Consider the following 14,949-nt stretch of genomic DNA (forward strand, 5'->3'; position numbering starts at 1 on the left):
AGGGCAGATTAAGGCCCCCACAGTACGGAAGGGAGTGGGACAGAGGCAAGGGCAGGGGTGAATGGGGCCCTGGGCCAGGTTGTAGGACTCTCGGAACCCTGGGCAGCTCATCCAGTGGCGGGGCGGGGGGTTGGGGGGCTTCCACTGCTGCATGGACCCTGCACAAAGCATCCAATATGAGCTAATTGTTATAGGTGTCTGAGCCTGAAGCCATACAAATGAGCTAATGGATGAAGCAGGATTAAAGTTGGAGGGGGCTTGCTACACTTGCATAGTATAGGCTCATGCATGTATAGCAATTAAGAGTGTAACAGCTCATATATATGCTCCTTAACAGAATTCCTTTCCCATTTGAACCTTCAACAGATATGTTCATCCATACCCTAAATTCACATACATGCTTATTAGGTGGAATATAATCTGGACTTTGTCTCTTAAGGGTGTTAAACACTGATGTAAATTAGACTAGATAGAGGGCTCCTGTAACTTACATGGGCCAGGGCATACTTGCTAACAAGATACTCGGCAGCCCAAACATCAAGAGAGCATGGAGGTGGACTTTATGCTGTCTTTGCACCCTCTCATATCCAACCAGTATTCTATACACTTTAGCCCTAGGTAAGGACCTGTTTTCTCATTTATTTTGAAAGAACACTGGAAAGATGGAAGACTAAACCAAACTGCTGTCGGAACACTGCAAAAATCTTTAGGACAGACACCTATTTGGCAAAATGAACTAACTCTACAGCACCCTTTACAATCACCATGCTACTACACATATCAGATTTATACAAAAACACCAACTAATTTTCAAATGTGTTAATTATGAAGAATCTTTTGGCAAAACCAAATTATCACAGTAGTACTCCAAAATAATCCAGAAGTTACAAATGCAGTTTATTTACAACAGCTCTTGTTGCATTTTTTATTTAGGAGAGGCGATCAGAATTCATTTTCCGAAGTTTGGCAGGAAGATTATCCTCTAGCCTTGACCCCAAGGTAAGCATACCCGGAGACTTTTGCTGGAACTGAAGATTTCCAGTAGACTGAGTCAAATTCTCGGATTTGATTTTAAAAGCCTTTAGGTGTATTCTTCCATCATCATCTTCACTGCTGGGCGTAGAACTTACTTGCTGAATTTTTAAGAGATCTCCAGTGCTGCAAGCTTTCTCTACATTGCTGGAACTCACTCTCAGGACTCTTTTCTGAAGGTCTTCCTTTGTTGAACAAATTTTCTGAAGTTTATTAGGAAGCTTGTTTTTCTCTTCTAACATATCAATGCAGTCAAGAGAGAAGATCTGTTCCCTTCTGCTTCTATTGTTACCAGCAGGAGTATCCAAAGGGGATGGTAGAGACAAATTTTCTTCCTGTTCCTTTACACTGTAAGGCATAGTGGGGACTTCAAATGTGGCATGAAACTGAGAGTAATCTACACGAAAAAAGCCATCCTCTAAGGACATTACAGGGAGAAATCTATGGCCCCAGAGGACTTCATCCTCTGTGTAAGAGGTCCTAGCTTGGCATGTCATGCCTATAAAAACAAACAAAAATATCAATATTATAAAATGCATGCATAGATCAATATATGATAGAAAATATATAATAAGAGTACATAATAAAATAAGTCCTTTTTACAGCTAACAAATACATGAAAAAGAATCATCTAACAGTTAATATTTGACTAATTTTTTGTGTAATCATGCCAAATACCTTGAATAATAGGTAATGTGGGGCATAATTAAGATGAAAGCAAAGATACATTTTAGGACTTTTGTCTCAGACACTGGTCTGATATTTTATTGATGCTAGTGTCTCTGAGATGTCAGGTTAGAAGTGAGCTGAAAGATTTATTACATAGCAGAAGTAGGAGGGCAGCCTCATGAAATGATCATGGAAGTCTAGCCCACGCAAAAAATCTACTCCAATCTTGCCAAATAAAAATCTTGATCAAAATAAATACAAAGTTTTCCAGGAGAGAAGAACTTTGAAATACTAAGTACACTGCTTCACAACTAATTAAAGGAAATATTAGGACTAAGAGAAGGAAGCATCAAAATTAAATGAATAGATAGACTGTATACTTTGTCAAAAATCTTACCAGTAGTTTCAACAATCCCCTCAAGGATGACCACTATCTCAAATTGCTCACTTCTCAGTGATCTTTGTGATAGACAAAAAAAGGGGCTTTTTGAGTTGATTTCGTGACATATTGTTAACGGAGAAACTAAAAACAGTTGGTCAGCTCCAGTTCCAAATCCAACATCCAGCTCACATTGATCTAATGGCAGGAATTCCCCTTCTGGTGTCTGTCGGGACTAAATATAAAAAGATGGTTAGAGCCTATTATGTAACATAAAAAACCATAATATTGTGACTAGATTTAAAAGCACAACTCTGATAACAATATTTAATACAAAACCTATGTCTTTTGTTACGTGGAGATATGCGCATTATACAATATGGGAACAGTATATATAAACTTATCTTGTTGTTACTTACCACTCCACTAGACTTTAGTATATATAAACTTTACAAGAAATTTTATTAACTCCTCAGATCAATTAGCATTTTGTCTTCGAAGTTATGCTCTGTTTAATGATTCTTCCTAACATGCACTTAGTGTGCATTTAAACAAATGAATGTGCACTATACTAGTTCATTTAGTCAGAATGCCACATGACATTATTAGGCCTTGCTGGACTACTGATTAATACGACCATTCATTAGGACATATACTCATCAGACTTAGTTGAAGTATTGACCAATGTTGGTCTTACATGAGCTCTGACTGATACATAAACTGCTTACACAAGCTTAAACTGGAATATCCTAGAATAATGATCAAGCTTTTAAGATCGTATGACTACCACCTCGTCCATGTCGGCACCAACGACACAGTGAGAAACAACTCTGGGAGAATCATGAGCGATTACAAGGCCATGGGGGTGAAGCTCAAGGAACTAGGAGTACAAGTGGTCTTCTCCTCAATCCTCCCCATTAGAGGCCGAGGCTGTCAGAGGGAGGAATGCAAAGAAGTCAACCAAAGGCTTCAGAGTTGGTGTTACCATGCTGGCTTTGGATTCTTCCACTTTGGTATGCAGTTCAACAGCACTGGTCTGCATGCAAGAGATGGTATCCACCTCACGGGTAGAGGGAAGAAACTCATCTTCATGAGAACTGCAGACTTGCTGAGGAGGGCTTTAAACTACATATGCCCGGGGGAGTGGGGGAAGATTCCACTGCTGAGCATAAATCCACTGCTAGGCATAAATCCTTTGTCCAAGAGCACCCAGAGGAGGGTATTTATGTACAGGACATCCAGATAACTACCAACATCCAGAGACACTTGCAGAGGGACAGAAAACTTGAGATGACTAGAAGTAAGCTCAGTTGTCTTTATGGGAATGCCAGAAGCATGGAGAACAAACATGATGAACTGGCACTCCTTCTGGCAAATGAGGAATTTGAACTCGTTGGATTGACGTAGACTTGGTGGGATGATGCATATGACTGGGTAGTGGATATCGAGGGCTACAGGCTCTATAGGAAAGACAGGGTTGGGAAGAAGGGTGGAGGGGTGGCCCTCTATGTGAAAGAGCAGTATCCCTTCCTTCAAGTTATATTTGATGGCAGGGGGAAGTCCTTTGAGACCCTCTGGGTCAAGATACAAGGGGGCTCAAGAGAAGGGGACCTGATGGTCTACTATAGGCCTCCCTACCAAGAAGAGGAGAGTGACCAGGCATTCTCCAGGGAACTGACCGAAGCAGCAAGTACTAAAGACTTGATTGTCATGGGTGATTTCAACTACCCTGACATCTGTTGGGAAGACCATTCAGCCAGCTCCAGCAGATCAACCAACTTCTTGGCTACTATCGACAACCTGTTCTTGACACAGGCTGTGGAGGGGCTGACTAGGTGTAAAGCCACTCTGAACTTGGTGCTGACCAAAGGTGAAGGTGTGGTAGGCAACCTGAAGACTGAAGGTGCTCTGGGTGACAGTGATCATGATTTGATTAGATTCACTACACCAAAAGACTGGGAATTTTACCAGTAGAACGGAAGTCCTAGGCTTCAGATGGGCAGACTTTGGTAAACTCAGGAGTCTAGTTGGAAAGGCCCTTTGCAACTGGCGATTTGATGACTTGGGAGCTCATGAAGGATGGAGCTTCCTTAAAGAGGCTATTCTCACTGCTCAAAAAGAGGCCATCCCCAGGTGATCAAAAAGAGGGAAAGGGGCCAAGAGACCCACCTGGCTCAATAGACACATTAGGGAACTTCTTTTTTCTTTTTCAGAAGTGTACATGCATTTGAAAAATGGTTCAGCATCCAAAGAAGAGTACGCTCATGCGGCCAGGGTCAAGCTGGCAACCAAAATTAAAGACAATAAAAAATCCTTCTATAGGTACATAGGGAGCAAGAAAAAAATCAAGCTCCACTGTGGCACTCCTACTGAATATGGAGGTGAAGCCCACAGTTGACCCCTGTGAAAAGGCAGAGCTCCTTAATACTTACTTTGCATCAGTATTCCTGAAACCACATGAGAACTTGTCACCTGTCTAGAGGCACAGAGAATATGGGAGTGATAGCAGTCCACATAAAATCATTCCTGAACAGGACCAGATACTCTTAGATAATATGGACATTTTCAAGTTGGCTGGGCCAGATGACCTTCATCTGAGAGTGCTGAAGGAACTGGCTAAGTTCATAGTGGTGCCTTTGGTGAGGTTGTTAGAAGAGTTGTGGAACTCAGGAGTGGTCCCGAATGATTGGAAGAGGGCTAACATGGTACCCATCTTTGAGAAAGGAAAGAGGGAATACCCTGCTAACTATAGACTGGTAAATTTGACTTCAGTCCTGGGAAAAATCTTTGAAAAAATTGTCAAGGAAGCTATCAACCACACGCTCGCACCTGGTGGGGTAGCGAGAAATAACCAGCATGACTTTGTTGAGGGGAGGTCATGCCTAACAAACCTTGTGTCCTTTTATGACCAGGTAATTAACCAGCTGGATGTGGGACAGGAGGTGGATGTCATCTACCTAGATTTCAGCAAGGCCTTTGATACTGTTTCTCATTAAATTCTCTCAATTAAGTTGGAGAGTACTGGCCTAGACCAGGCTACAGTGAGGTGGGTTGGCAACTGGCTTAGCAGCTGATCCCAGCGAGTGGTAATTGATGGAGTGGCCTCATCCTGGAGGGCCATCTCCAGTGGTGTCCTCCAGAGATCACTGCTTGGGACTATGCTCTTTAACATCTTTATCAATGACCTGAATGAGGGAGTGAAAAGTGCAATGATTAAGTTTGAGGGTGATACCAAGCTGTGAGGATAAGCGGGCACATCCAAGGACAAGACACAGATCCAGGATGACCTTGACAGGCTGGTTCTATGTGCTGAATGCAATCAGATAAGGTTCAACAGTGACAAGTGCCAGGTCCTTCATCTGGGTAGAAAGAACCCTTATCATATCTATACGATGGGTGGTGGTCCACTAGCTAGCACTGCATCTGGAAAGGACCTAGGGGTGATAATTGACCAGAGGATGAATATGAGCCACCATTGTGATGAAGTCGCCAATAAAGCAAATAGAACTCTGTGCCAACAAATCCAGAGAGGTGCTCCTCCCCCTCTAGCCAGCGTTGGTGAGGCCACAGCTAGAGTACTGTGCCCAGTTCTGGGCATCGCACTTCAAGAAGGATGTGGACAAGCTTGAAAGGGTGCAGAAAAGGGCCACATGCATGATCAGGGACCTGAGGGATAGGCCTTATGAGGAAAGACTTCGGGATCTGGGTTTGTTCAGTCTGAGTAAAAGAAGGCTGAGGGGAGACTTAACAGCTGCCTACAAATACGTCAAGGGAGAACACCAGGATCTGGGAGAGCAACTTTTCAGAAAAGTACCTCTTGGGAGGACTAGGTCCAAAGGGCACAAGCCAGTCAAGGAAAATTTTAGGCTAGACATAAGGAAAAACTTCTTTTCCGTAGAGGTAACTAGAATCCAGAACATACTTCCAGCAGAGGTGGTGCAGTTACCATCCCTGGTGGTGTTCAAGAGAAAGCTGGACAAGCAACTCGTTGAGGTTATTTAAGTCCAATTACCTCCTGCCCATGGCAGAGGACCGGATTTGATGATCTTACAGATCCCTTCCGGTCCTTCTTTCTAAGATTCTATGACTAAGTCTGGGTGGATGTGGGGGCATGGGCATACAGGGTGCTTTTGAGGGTAGTGCTTGAACTGGGAAGAAATTCTATGGGAGACTAACAGAAGCTGCTGCTGGTATCTGTGGCTGGGAGGTGGCATTGCTGAAGGCTGGGGAGGATAGCTTACTCCATGCTGCATTGTGGAAGGGAGCTCAGCAAGACTCATGGTGCTTGGGAGAGGTCCCAGAAGCTGGAAAAGGACCAATGTGGTGCCAGTATTTAAGAAGGGGAGGAGGGAGATACCTCGGCTCTGTTGAGGGTGCTGCTGGCCCAGAACTGTAAGGGATACAGCTGACACTGTGAAGGGAGCTCTTGATGGATTCCTTGGATATGGGTGGTGCAGTAGGATTAAGTTATCTAGATTCTAGCTAAGCTTTTGATACCATGCCTCATGGGAAATTATTGGCTAAAGTAGAGAGGATGACTGGAAAGGATGGCATCAGTGTTACAATCATGAGGGGGATAAAGCATACGTTTAAAGGAAGCCTGCAGCAGGTTATGCTGAAAGGGGAGTTAGCCAACTGGAAACCAAGTACCAGTCACTGTCCACAGAGAGCTATCCCTGACATTGAGACTAGCCTTGAGCAGCCTAAGCCATCTGTGCACTACATGCCCTTGATGATTTGTCAAGTTGTAGCACTAAAGTCTTGTCCCCACCATGCCCATTAATTCATAGGCCGTCCCTCTCACTGCCTACAGTGCTGCTGTGATGCTGTCACAGGTACTAGTGTTAACCATGCAATCATCCTCCTCTCAGTGCCCCAGACCCACTCACCAAGAAGCACACTACAGATGCTCAGCACTGCCAGCTGCCAGTAGTATAGGTGCACAATTCCACTTGTACTATGATTAACTTGAGTTAAAGTCTAAGGCAGGACACTGAGCAAAAGGGAGGAGCTGGGTTAGTGTACTACAGTCAACTCCCAAACCTGACTGTAACAGGGCACCATTCCTAGGGCTGTGGAAAACCTTTGGAGGCACCCTGGAGTCCCCCTTTTTCTGCCTCACTCTGGGAACAGTCATCCCTTCGCTCGCCTGTCATGTCTTGATGTTCCTTCTGGTTCTCAAAGGGGAGGCTGCCCCAGGGCTTCCCATATCTGGTCTCACTGTAAGGAACACCTGGGAGGTATGGCGCTCCTGCCATAAGGGCTAATTGCATAGCTCCATACCACCCCTACACCATGTCCCACGTGCCACAGATTTAAAATCTCCAAAAATGGATAAGACCCTTGTCCCGGCATCTCCAAGTCACTCTAAGCCTTTCTTCTCCCTTTTGTCGGGGCTTTAGCCTTCGCAGTTTCTGCCCCTCTACTCTGGCTGGTTCCACAGCCCCGGCATACTGCTCTAGACCTGGCTTCTGGGCCCCAGCACTCCGCCCCTCTCTGGGTTCAATGAAAGCTCAAGCCTTGAGCCTGCGTGTGGCATAGCTCAAGACAGTTGTGTGCCTCTTGGGCTGTGTGTAGATGAAATGAGGGGTATGTGTGCACAACACTTTAAAGTGGGTTAAATGCTTTTGCACTGCTTTAATGGTATTGGTGTTTGCACGTGTCGGTAGTGTATTGTGCAGTAATTCCAGCCGCTGTAGCAAATTCAGTGGCGTAATGTGCCTTAAATGACTTGGGGCGCAGCAAAACAAAACTCCTCCAAGGAGTTTTAGTTTGCTGCCCTTACAGCTATGGAGTGAAGTCCAAGAAAAAAAGTGGCGATCTTTTTCTTTTTTTTTTTTTCCTGGAGCCTGCCTGCCTGAGCTGTGCAGAGGCCTGGTGCTTCCCTCTGCAGCTATGGTGTCCCCCCGGGACCGCCTGAGCTGGGTGCCTGCAGGTGGGTGCCACCTGGAGGGGGGTTGCTGCTGCCATGGAGGGAAGCATCAGCCCTCTCTATAGCTGAGGGACCGCTCTGCCCACTGGCAGCTCGCCCTCCCCTCCACGCTACCGGACAGGCAGTTATGTGCATGGGTGTGTGCACAACATGGGGGTTTACTTGGCCCTAAATTGAAGCGTTGTTTTTTAAAAACCCACCATTTTGATTTAAGGCCCCCCTACACATGCCCTTGGGCACTAATGGGACCTCCAAAAGTACCCCTTATAGTCCCAACCCAAACCACCAGTTTAAACTGCAACATAAGTGCTAAGCCCCTGGGCTATAACAAGAAAAACAATAGAGGCAGCATGTCTGCTTACCAAGCTTCTCTTTCTCTGTGGGTCATTCTGTCCTATCCCCGGGTCAGCAGAGCTGTTTTCTTTCAGTCTCCTGGCCATTCAGAAGCCCTGCACTCTGCCAGTGCCAGGGCTGTCTGTCCCAGCTACCTCAACCCAGGGCTTATACAGCTCTGGTCTGAGCTCTCTCCCAGTCATGCAATAGCCCCAGTCAGCTGCTGGTGGGTGGTGCTATGAAAACTCTGTCCTTAAAAGGGCTGCCCCGCTTTCTAGTAACAGGGCTAGGATTCCCTGTTACACTGATCCTAAACAGTGCAACCTAATGCCTGCAAATCATGGCCCGGGAACCCAAGACTGGCTCCCCACACCACACCCCTGGCCTCCCCACCTCATTCCACCTTGCTTCCCCTGCTAGCACCTGCCTTGTGCCCCACTCAAATACAAACAGTTTATAAGGAAAGATTAAGCCTTTTATTTTTACATATTAGTAGGTGGGTGGGAAGGAGGGAATTTGGGAGGGAGGCTGGCGGGGAGAGATGGAGTAGCAGCAAAAGCTGAGGAAGCTGATTCAGTGCAGCCAACCCCCACATCTAGCACCTCCTACCCCCAGTCCTGCGGGTCTTTTCTGACCAAGACAGACCTTAGTACAGTGGAGTGTGTTTTTAGGCAACCACATGTGCGTGAAGTACTCTCAGTTACATGGTCCAAGCCACAGCTTCTTTCTGAACTCAGACCCAGTGCCAACTTTCAGTTCCATGTTGCCAGTGAGTCTAGGGTTTGTGGATGGCAGTGATGGGAAAGGTCTTGGTGAGTCCTAGAGTCAAAGTCCCAGGGAAGCGGGTGTCTAGTGATCATGGAAAAGAATGAAGGGGTAGATGCTTGCAGTGTTGACAAGCCATACATTTTGAGCCAAGCATTCTGCCAATGTGTGGTTGTAGGGGCTGTCCAACCTATGCACTAGGTGACAGCAAGGTCAAGGTTGTTTTCATCGTGACCCACTCAGTCACAAATGGAACTGACAGCATATTCTCAAGCAGTCTGTCTGCTAGGAATTCATATTCCAAGACAGGACTCTTCTTTTCATGGATCCTTCATAGTAAGCTTGCCCCTTTCAGGATTCAGGTGGACCATGTCCTCCAGCAAGAGGAGTGAGTACATGGCAGGACTGCCTGCCTCTCCTGGAAATGACTGGCTCCTGCTTCTGATGAGGGGAGATTGTTCAGGCTGTAGAACAGAGGGAATGGATAAAGTCCTACCAAGCCCAGTGCACAGACCTAGTCAGTAGCAGCATCAGCCAGGCAAGGCACTGTACCATCTTTCAGGTGCTGCATCTGAACAGAGTGTTTACAGGGACAGCTACCCCCACAACTACCCCTCCACACACCACACAGTTGGCAGCAGTGGGAGTATGGCTTTGCCAGGCAGCCTAACTCATTTGGACACCACAACCATTCCCAGGACAGCATTTAGGTCATGGCCACTAGTCCCTGACCCCCAGCCACAATCATTGGTAGCTGTAGTCACTCTGCTAAACCCCTTCAGCTACTCCCCAGTCTCTTTCCTGGGAGTCCCAGGGATAGAGGTGGAGAGGAGAAGGGGGGTGGAGGAAGGAAGTGAGGAAATGGGGTGCAGCTATTCACAGCAAGAGGCAGGAATGCTGCACAAGCAGCTGCACTGGGGTCCCAGCCCAGGCAGCGGGGAGGCTGCCAGGAGGCTGCACTGTGGCAGGCAGCGGGGAGGCTACACGGGGGTCTGTGGAGCCCTGGCCTGGCTTGTTGCACACATGCATCCACTGCCAGAAATGAGTCAGGCCAAGGCTCCATGGACCATACTGCAGCCTCCTGGCTGCCTGCCACAGCCAGCCCGGGACCCGGGTGCAGCTTCTTGTGCAGCTGAGGGTGGCCTGAAACTACAGTTTAATTACTCTGATTAAGGCAGGAGAAACCATTAATCCACACATTATTAAGCATGGATTAATGGCTTCCCTGGGCTTAATCAGGGTAATTGAGACATGGTTTGGGGCCACTGAGCAATCTGCAGGGAGGGGCAGGACTGCCAGGTCTCCTTAGACAGAGGCCTGCCACACTCAGCCCATAAAAATGCTGGCCAGCCCCAGGATCTGCCCAGAATACCAGTCAGCCACTTCCTCAAGTTCAGTACACTTCTACTTGTATCCCAGCTTGGCACCAGTACCAGGACCCTGTCCTTCACAGAGAACAGAGGCACTTGTGGGGTGCAACATCCCCAACCCCCTCCAAGCTCCTTGTCAAAATGCTGAGAAAAGGAAGGGTCTAGGTAAGGTTAGTGCAATGCCTTCCACCCATCCAACGTGCATACAGTCATGGTCCATGGCACTCCATACCAAGGGGCACCCCATCTCCCTTGAGCACTCTGTGAACAGGGTACAGCACAGGCCTGAATAATGTCTCTCACTTTTTCCTTCATAAGTACATTATGGATTTGTCTTGATTTGGTTAATGAAGGGCTTATTTTGGGGGGTTATTTAATACTGCTTGTTTATAAAGAATTTTACTTTGAGCTTTGGTTTATTTAATAAGGGTATACTTGTTAAAGAAAAACATTTTGATCCCCTCCCAACTCCCCCCACAATCCCTTGCCCCCACGTCAGCACCCGGGGCAGCTGCCACAACTAGTCGCCCTGCCCTAGTTATCCTACTTATTCTTGGGAACCTCCAAAAACTGGCCACTTCAAGGCATATTGGGATATATGCTCTCACCTGCCACCTGCTGGTGAAGCATCAGGACTCCATTCTGCCACTTGCTGAGTAATGCTTGGAAGCGGTTTGCCTGTCTGTCTGAAGCCCTACATTTTGGAACTGCTTCAAACCCTGTGACAATTTAACCCACTACAAATGTTACATCTAAGGGTGAAATTCTATTTCCTTTTGATTATCTAATGGACTAAATCAGGGATCAACAATGTTTTCTGGAGGTGAGGGTGGAAGGCAGCTTGAGTCAGAGATGGGCAAGCATTAGGACACAGTCGCTGCAGCCACTTCTCCCTTCCACTCAGCTGCAACATGGTGCAGTGAAAGCCCCCTCCCACCAGTCAGTGTTGTGACACAGCACAGGCCAACCCCCCTGCCACTGAAGCCCCAGGCAGCTGACTACAGCACAATGCAGGAAGAACTCCAGGCAGCTGGCTGCAGCACGGAGCAGTAAGAGTCCCTTGTTATCAAAGCCATGGCTCCATGGGCCTGATCCAAACTCTCGAGAGGCCAAATTCAGCCTGGAGGCCCCTGGCCTAGAAACCAGTGGTGTTCAAATGATCCACCTCTGAATAGCAAGGGGCTGGTCTGTGGGCTGGATCCAGAGAATGGAACTGCATTATCTGGCCCAAGGGACTGGAATTTGATGGTGGCAGTATTACATGGAATTTGATGGGGAAAGCTGCAGGCCAGATGACACAGCACCATGGGCTGGATCCAACCCACAGGCTGTATCTTGGTCACCCTGCCCGACATGACCAAAGACAATAAAACCTAGACCACCAACAGTAATAGTGTGTCACCCCTTATATTGAATTTGCCTAGCTTTAACTTTCAGATATTTGTATTCAAAGATATAACCAGAACTAGACCAAAGAACTAACTATCATATTTCTGTGTTCTAAATACGGGTACGTATTTAGTCTGTGATCCAGCAGCCTATAAACTCTTATTTAGTAACTACATTTCATGCACCTTGAGTCTTTCACTGTATGTCATGTTTTCCAATCTTGTGACCATATAACCTTACTATCAACCTTCCTCCCACTGTTTATACCCCAAAGGACTGCATTAACTCTTTTGACCACAGTGTGGCACTAGAAGCTCATGTTCAGCTCATCCACCCTGAAACCCAAGTCCTATTCAGTGTCCCTGTTTCCCAGAAAGCAGAACAGGGTACCTTATAGACTAACTTGTTCAGAGTACAATGTAACATATTTTCTTGTATACAACATGCCCAGAACTAAAATATGCACTTTTTGAGAAACAGAATGAAGGGGAAAAAATATCTTTTCTTGTAGCAATCAACTGAATAGAAGCAGCTAGGGAGCCTGTTCTGCTCCCTGTTGATTATGGGCAGACTTTACTTTCGCTTTCACCTGGTCAAGCAGCAGAAACTGCTACTACTGTACTTCCTTGCATATAATGCATATGCCATTTCCAGCAGCTGTTTTTTTTAAAAGGTATGCTGTATGTTAGAAAACACAGTATTTCATCAGATGTTATGGTAGAGTTGCTAACACAGCCTATATACTTTCTCAGAGTGGGCAGGCAGAAGCACAGGGTCCACACCAGTGCCCTGGGGCCAGGAGTGGCAGAAGCATAGAGCCTGGACTGGCATCAGCGCTGGCAGGGGCTCCGCCACCTGTGGTGGGGGCTGTGGGCAATGAGGAAGGGTGTGTGTGTGTGTGTGTTCAAAGGGCAAGTCCCACATCCACACCCCATCATACACATGTACCCACACCCCGCCTTGCAGTGCCAAACATGCACACCCTACATCCCCCGACACACCCCAGCCACCCTCCCCTTACATATATGCCACAACCCACTCCAGCCACCCTCCCTCCAACATAGCCCCCCACAAACCCCATACCCACCCACACATCCACATGCTCCTTCACCCCACGTACACACTCACCCTCCCCAGCCCCATACCCCCCCACACACACCTATCCACCCCCAACACACCCTCCCCCACACCCTATATACCCAAGGCGGTGTCTGCAGGCAGTCTGTGATTGCTGCTGGCAGTGGCATCTGTGGGTGGTTGCCGCTCGCCACCACCAGGATCTCCCCTGGCAGTATCATTGGTAGCTACGCATGGATGAGCAGCATGAGGTAGTAGTCAGAGAATCCAGTAATCCTTCTATGACATCTCAGATTTGGGCTCCAGACAAGTAGCAGACCTCCCAGGACAACAGGTCAGGCCATGAGATGGCTCCCTCCATCCCCTTCAGAAGGGAGTAGCTAACCACCATCATTACCTCTAATTTCCTCTTAGTGGCAGTGGTCTCAATCCTCTCTCACCTTGGGGATTCCTGGCCTGGCCTCTTCAATCAATGGAATGCACTCCTCCTCCTCTGTTGCTGGTGCTCCATATCTGTTCTCCAAACAAACCACTGCAGGTGGGGATGACTACTTTTTCTTGCTGCCAGAGGTCACAAGCTTCCAACCTTCCTGGGAGTCCATGCCCTCTTCCTTTCCTAGCACCACCTCTGGCAGTCCTTCCTCCGCAGCCCTACAGGTTTTCTTCAGGATGGAATTGATGACATCCCCATTGCAGAGGATGCTTCAGAGCCTTGCGACCTCCTCCTGTAGCTCTCTTACCTTTTCCCTGAGGGACACCACCAGAAGGCACAGCTCACATTGCAGGCACTCCCCCACCTGGCTGACACTGGAATGAACTTGAAAGCCGCAGTATACACAGCACCAAGCCAGGGCCTGGGTGGAAGAATTGATGGTGTGGTCCCCCTCCCCTGACCAATCTGCTGCTCTACTTTCTAGTCATCTCCCTGTGCTACCTGCCCAATCTTTTACTCATGCTACTTGTGGTACCTGCTCTTGCCTGCCAGCTGGCAGATGAGCTGGAAAAAGACTCAAAATGTGTCTAAGTAAGTGATGATAACTCTCCACATCAAGCAAAACAGGAAAGACAAAACCACCTAGTGCTGCTCAGCCATGGACTGCAGGGCAAGGAGGTCCGAGGTATCCATTCCCAGGTCCCTGAAGTGACTTTACTGTTCCTGTAACTGACCAGCCCTCCAGAGGTTAAACTGACTTGGCCTGCAGAGGAGTAATAAACACAAGCTGGGGATGCAGAACAGCCACTGAGCTCTGCCCTTTGCCTGTAGCCATCCTCAGGAATGTCTAGAACAGTGATGCTCAATGCATGTGCTGTGAGCTCCTTTTAAGAGTTCCACCCTGCCATCACTGCCAGGTGGAACTCCCTTGACATGCCTTTGTTTCTAGATGTCATGTGGAATCAGACTGAGAAACAGCTCCATTAGGAGGGGGCACCCTGCTGCAGCCTGGCATAACATGAGGATCTGCCATGAGGCTGTTGCTGCTGGCCTGCCTGAGACTGGCAACACCACCATGGTTCACAGGGGCGTGTTTACATGTGCAATTAATGCACCTGAATTTTCACCACAGAACATTGAGGCTCATTAAAGCTCTATGAGGTGCACATCTACACTTGTACACCTGTTGAGAGCAAATTGCACCTGCTGCTCCTGCCCTGCTCTGCCCCCTCACAACAGCCGGATCCCTGTTGAACGGGGACGGCTCTCTTGCCCACGTGTATTGGGACCCTCCTGATTCCCGCGTGGCTGGCAGGCAGCATCCTGCAGAGCCAGGACAGCTTTCCCCACTCCCTGTGGCCCCCTGCTGGCTAGGATGACCAGGTTCAATTTGCTCCTGGTCAGCATCCACATGTGCACTACTACATAGTACCTAATGCACCATTAATCTGGTACCTGTATTTGTTGGTACTAGCAAATGGCACATTAGCCAAATTTACTGCATAGCAAGTCCTGCACGCATGTAGACACTGATGCTTTACTGTGCATTAGATTAGTCTAATGTACAGTA

General features: G+C 47.6%; 1 protein-coding gene across 1 annotated transcript in view; it reads right to left on the reverse strand.

The window, feature by feature from the left end:
- Positions 1 to 613: 613 nt before the first annotated feature.
- The window catches only part of LOC109302111 (G protein-activated inward rectifier potassium channel 1-like), a 42,954-nt gene continuing 28,618 nt past the window's right edge, over positions 614 to 14,949 (reverse strand). The window contains exons 2-3 of the mRNA XM_019523633.1: positions 2,099 to 2,315; positions 614 to 1,531 (exon numbers count right to left, since the gene is read on the reverse strand). Coding sequence (XP_019379178.1) covers positions 930 to 1,531; positions 2,099 to 2,315 — 819 coding nt within the window. The 3' untranslated portion in view covers positions 614 to 929. The remainder of the gene's footprint in view (positions 1,532 to 2,098; positions 2,316 to 14,949) is intronic.

This window comes from Gavialis gangeticus, unplaced genomic scaffold (genome assembly GCF_001723915.1).
Source record: "Gavialis gangeticus isolate Ggan-Ray unplaced genomic scaffold, GavGan_comp1, whole genome shotgun sequence".
NCBI classification, from domain to species: Eukaryota; Metazoa; Chordata; order Crocodylia; family Gavialidae; genus Gavialis; species Gavialis gangeticus.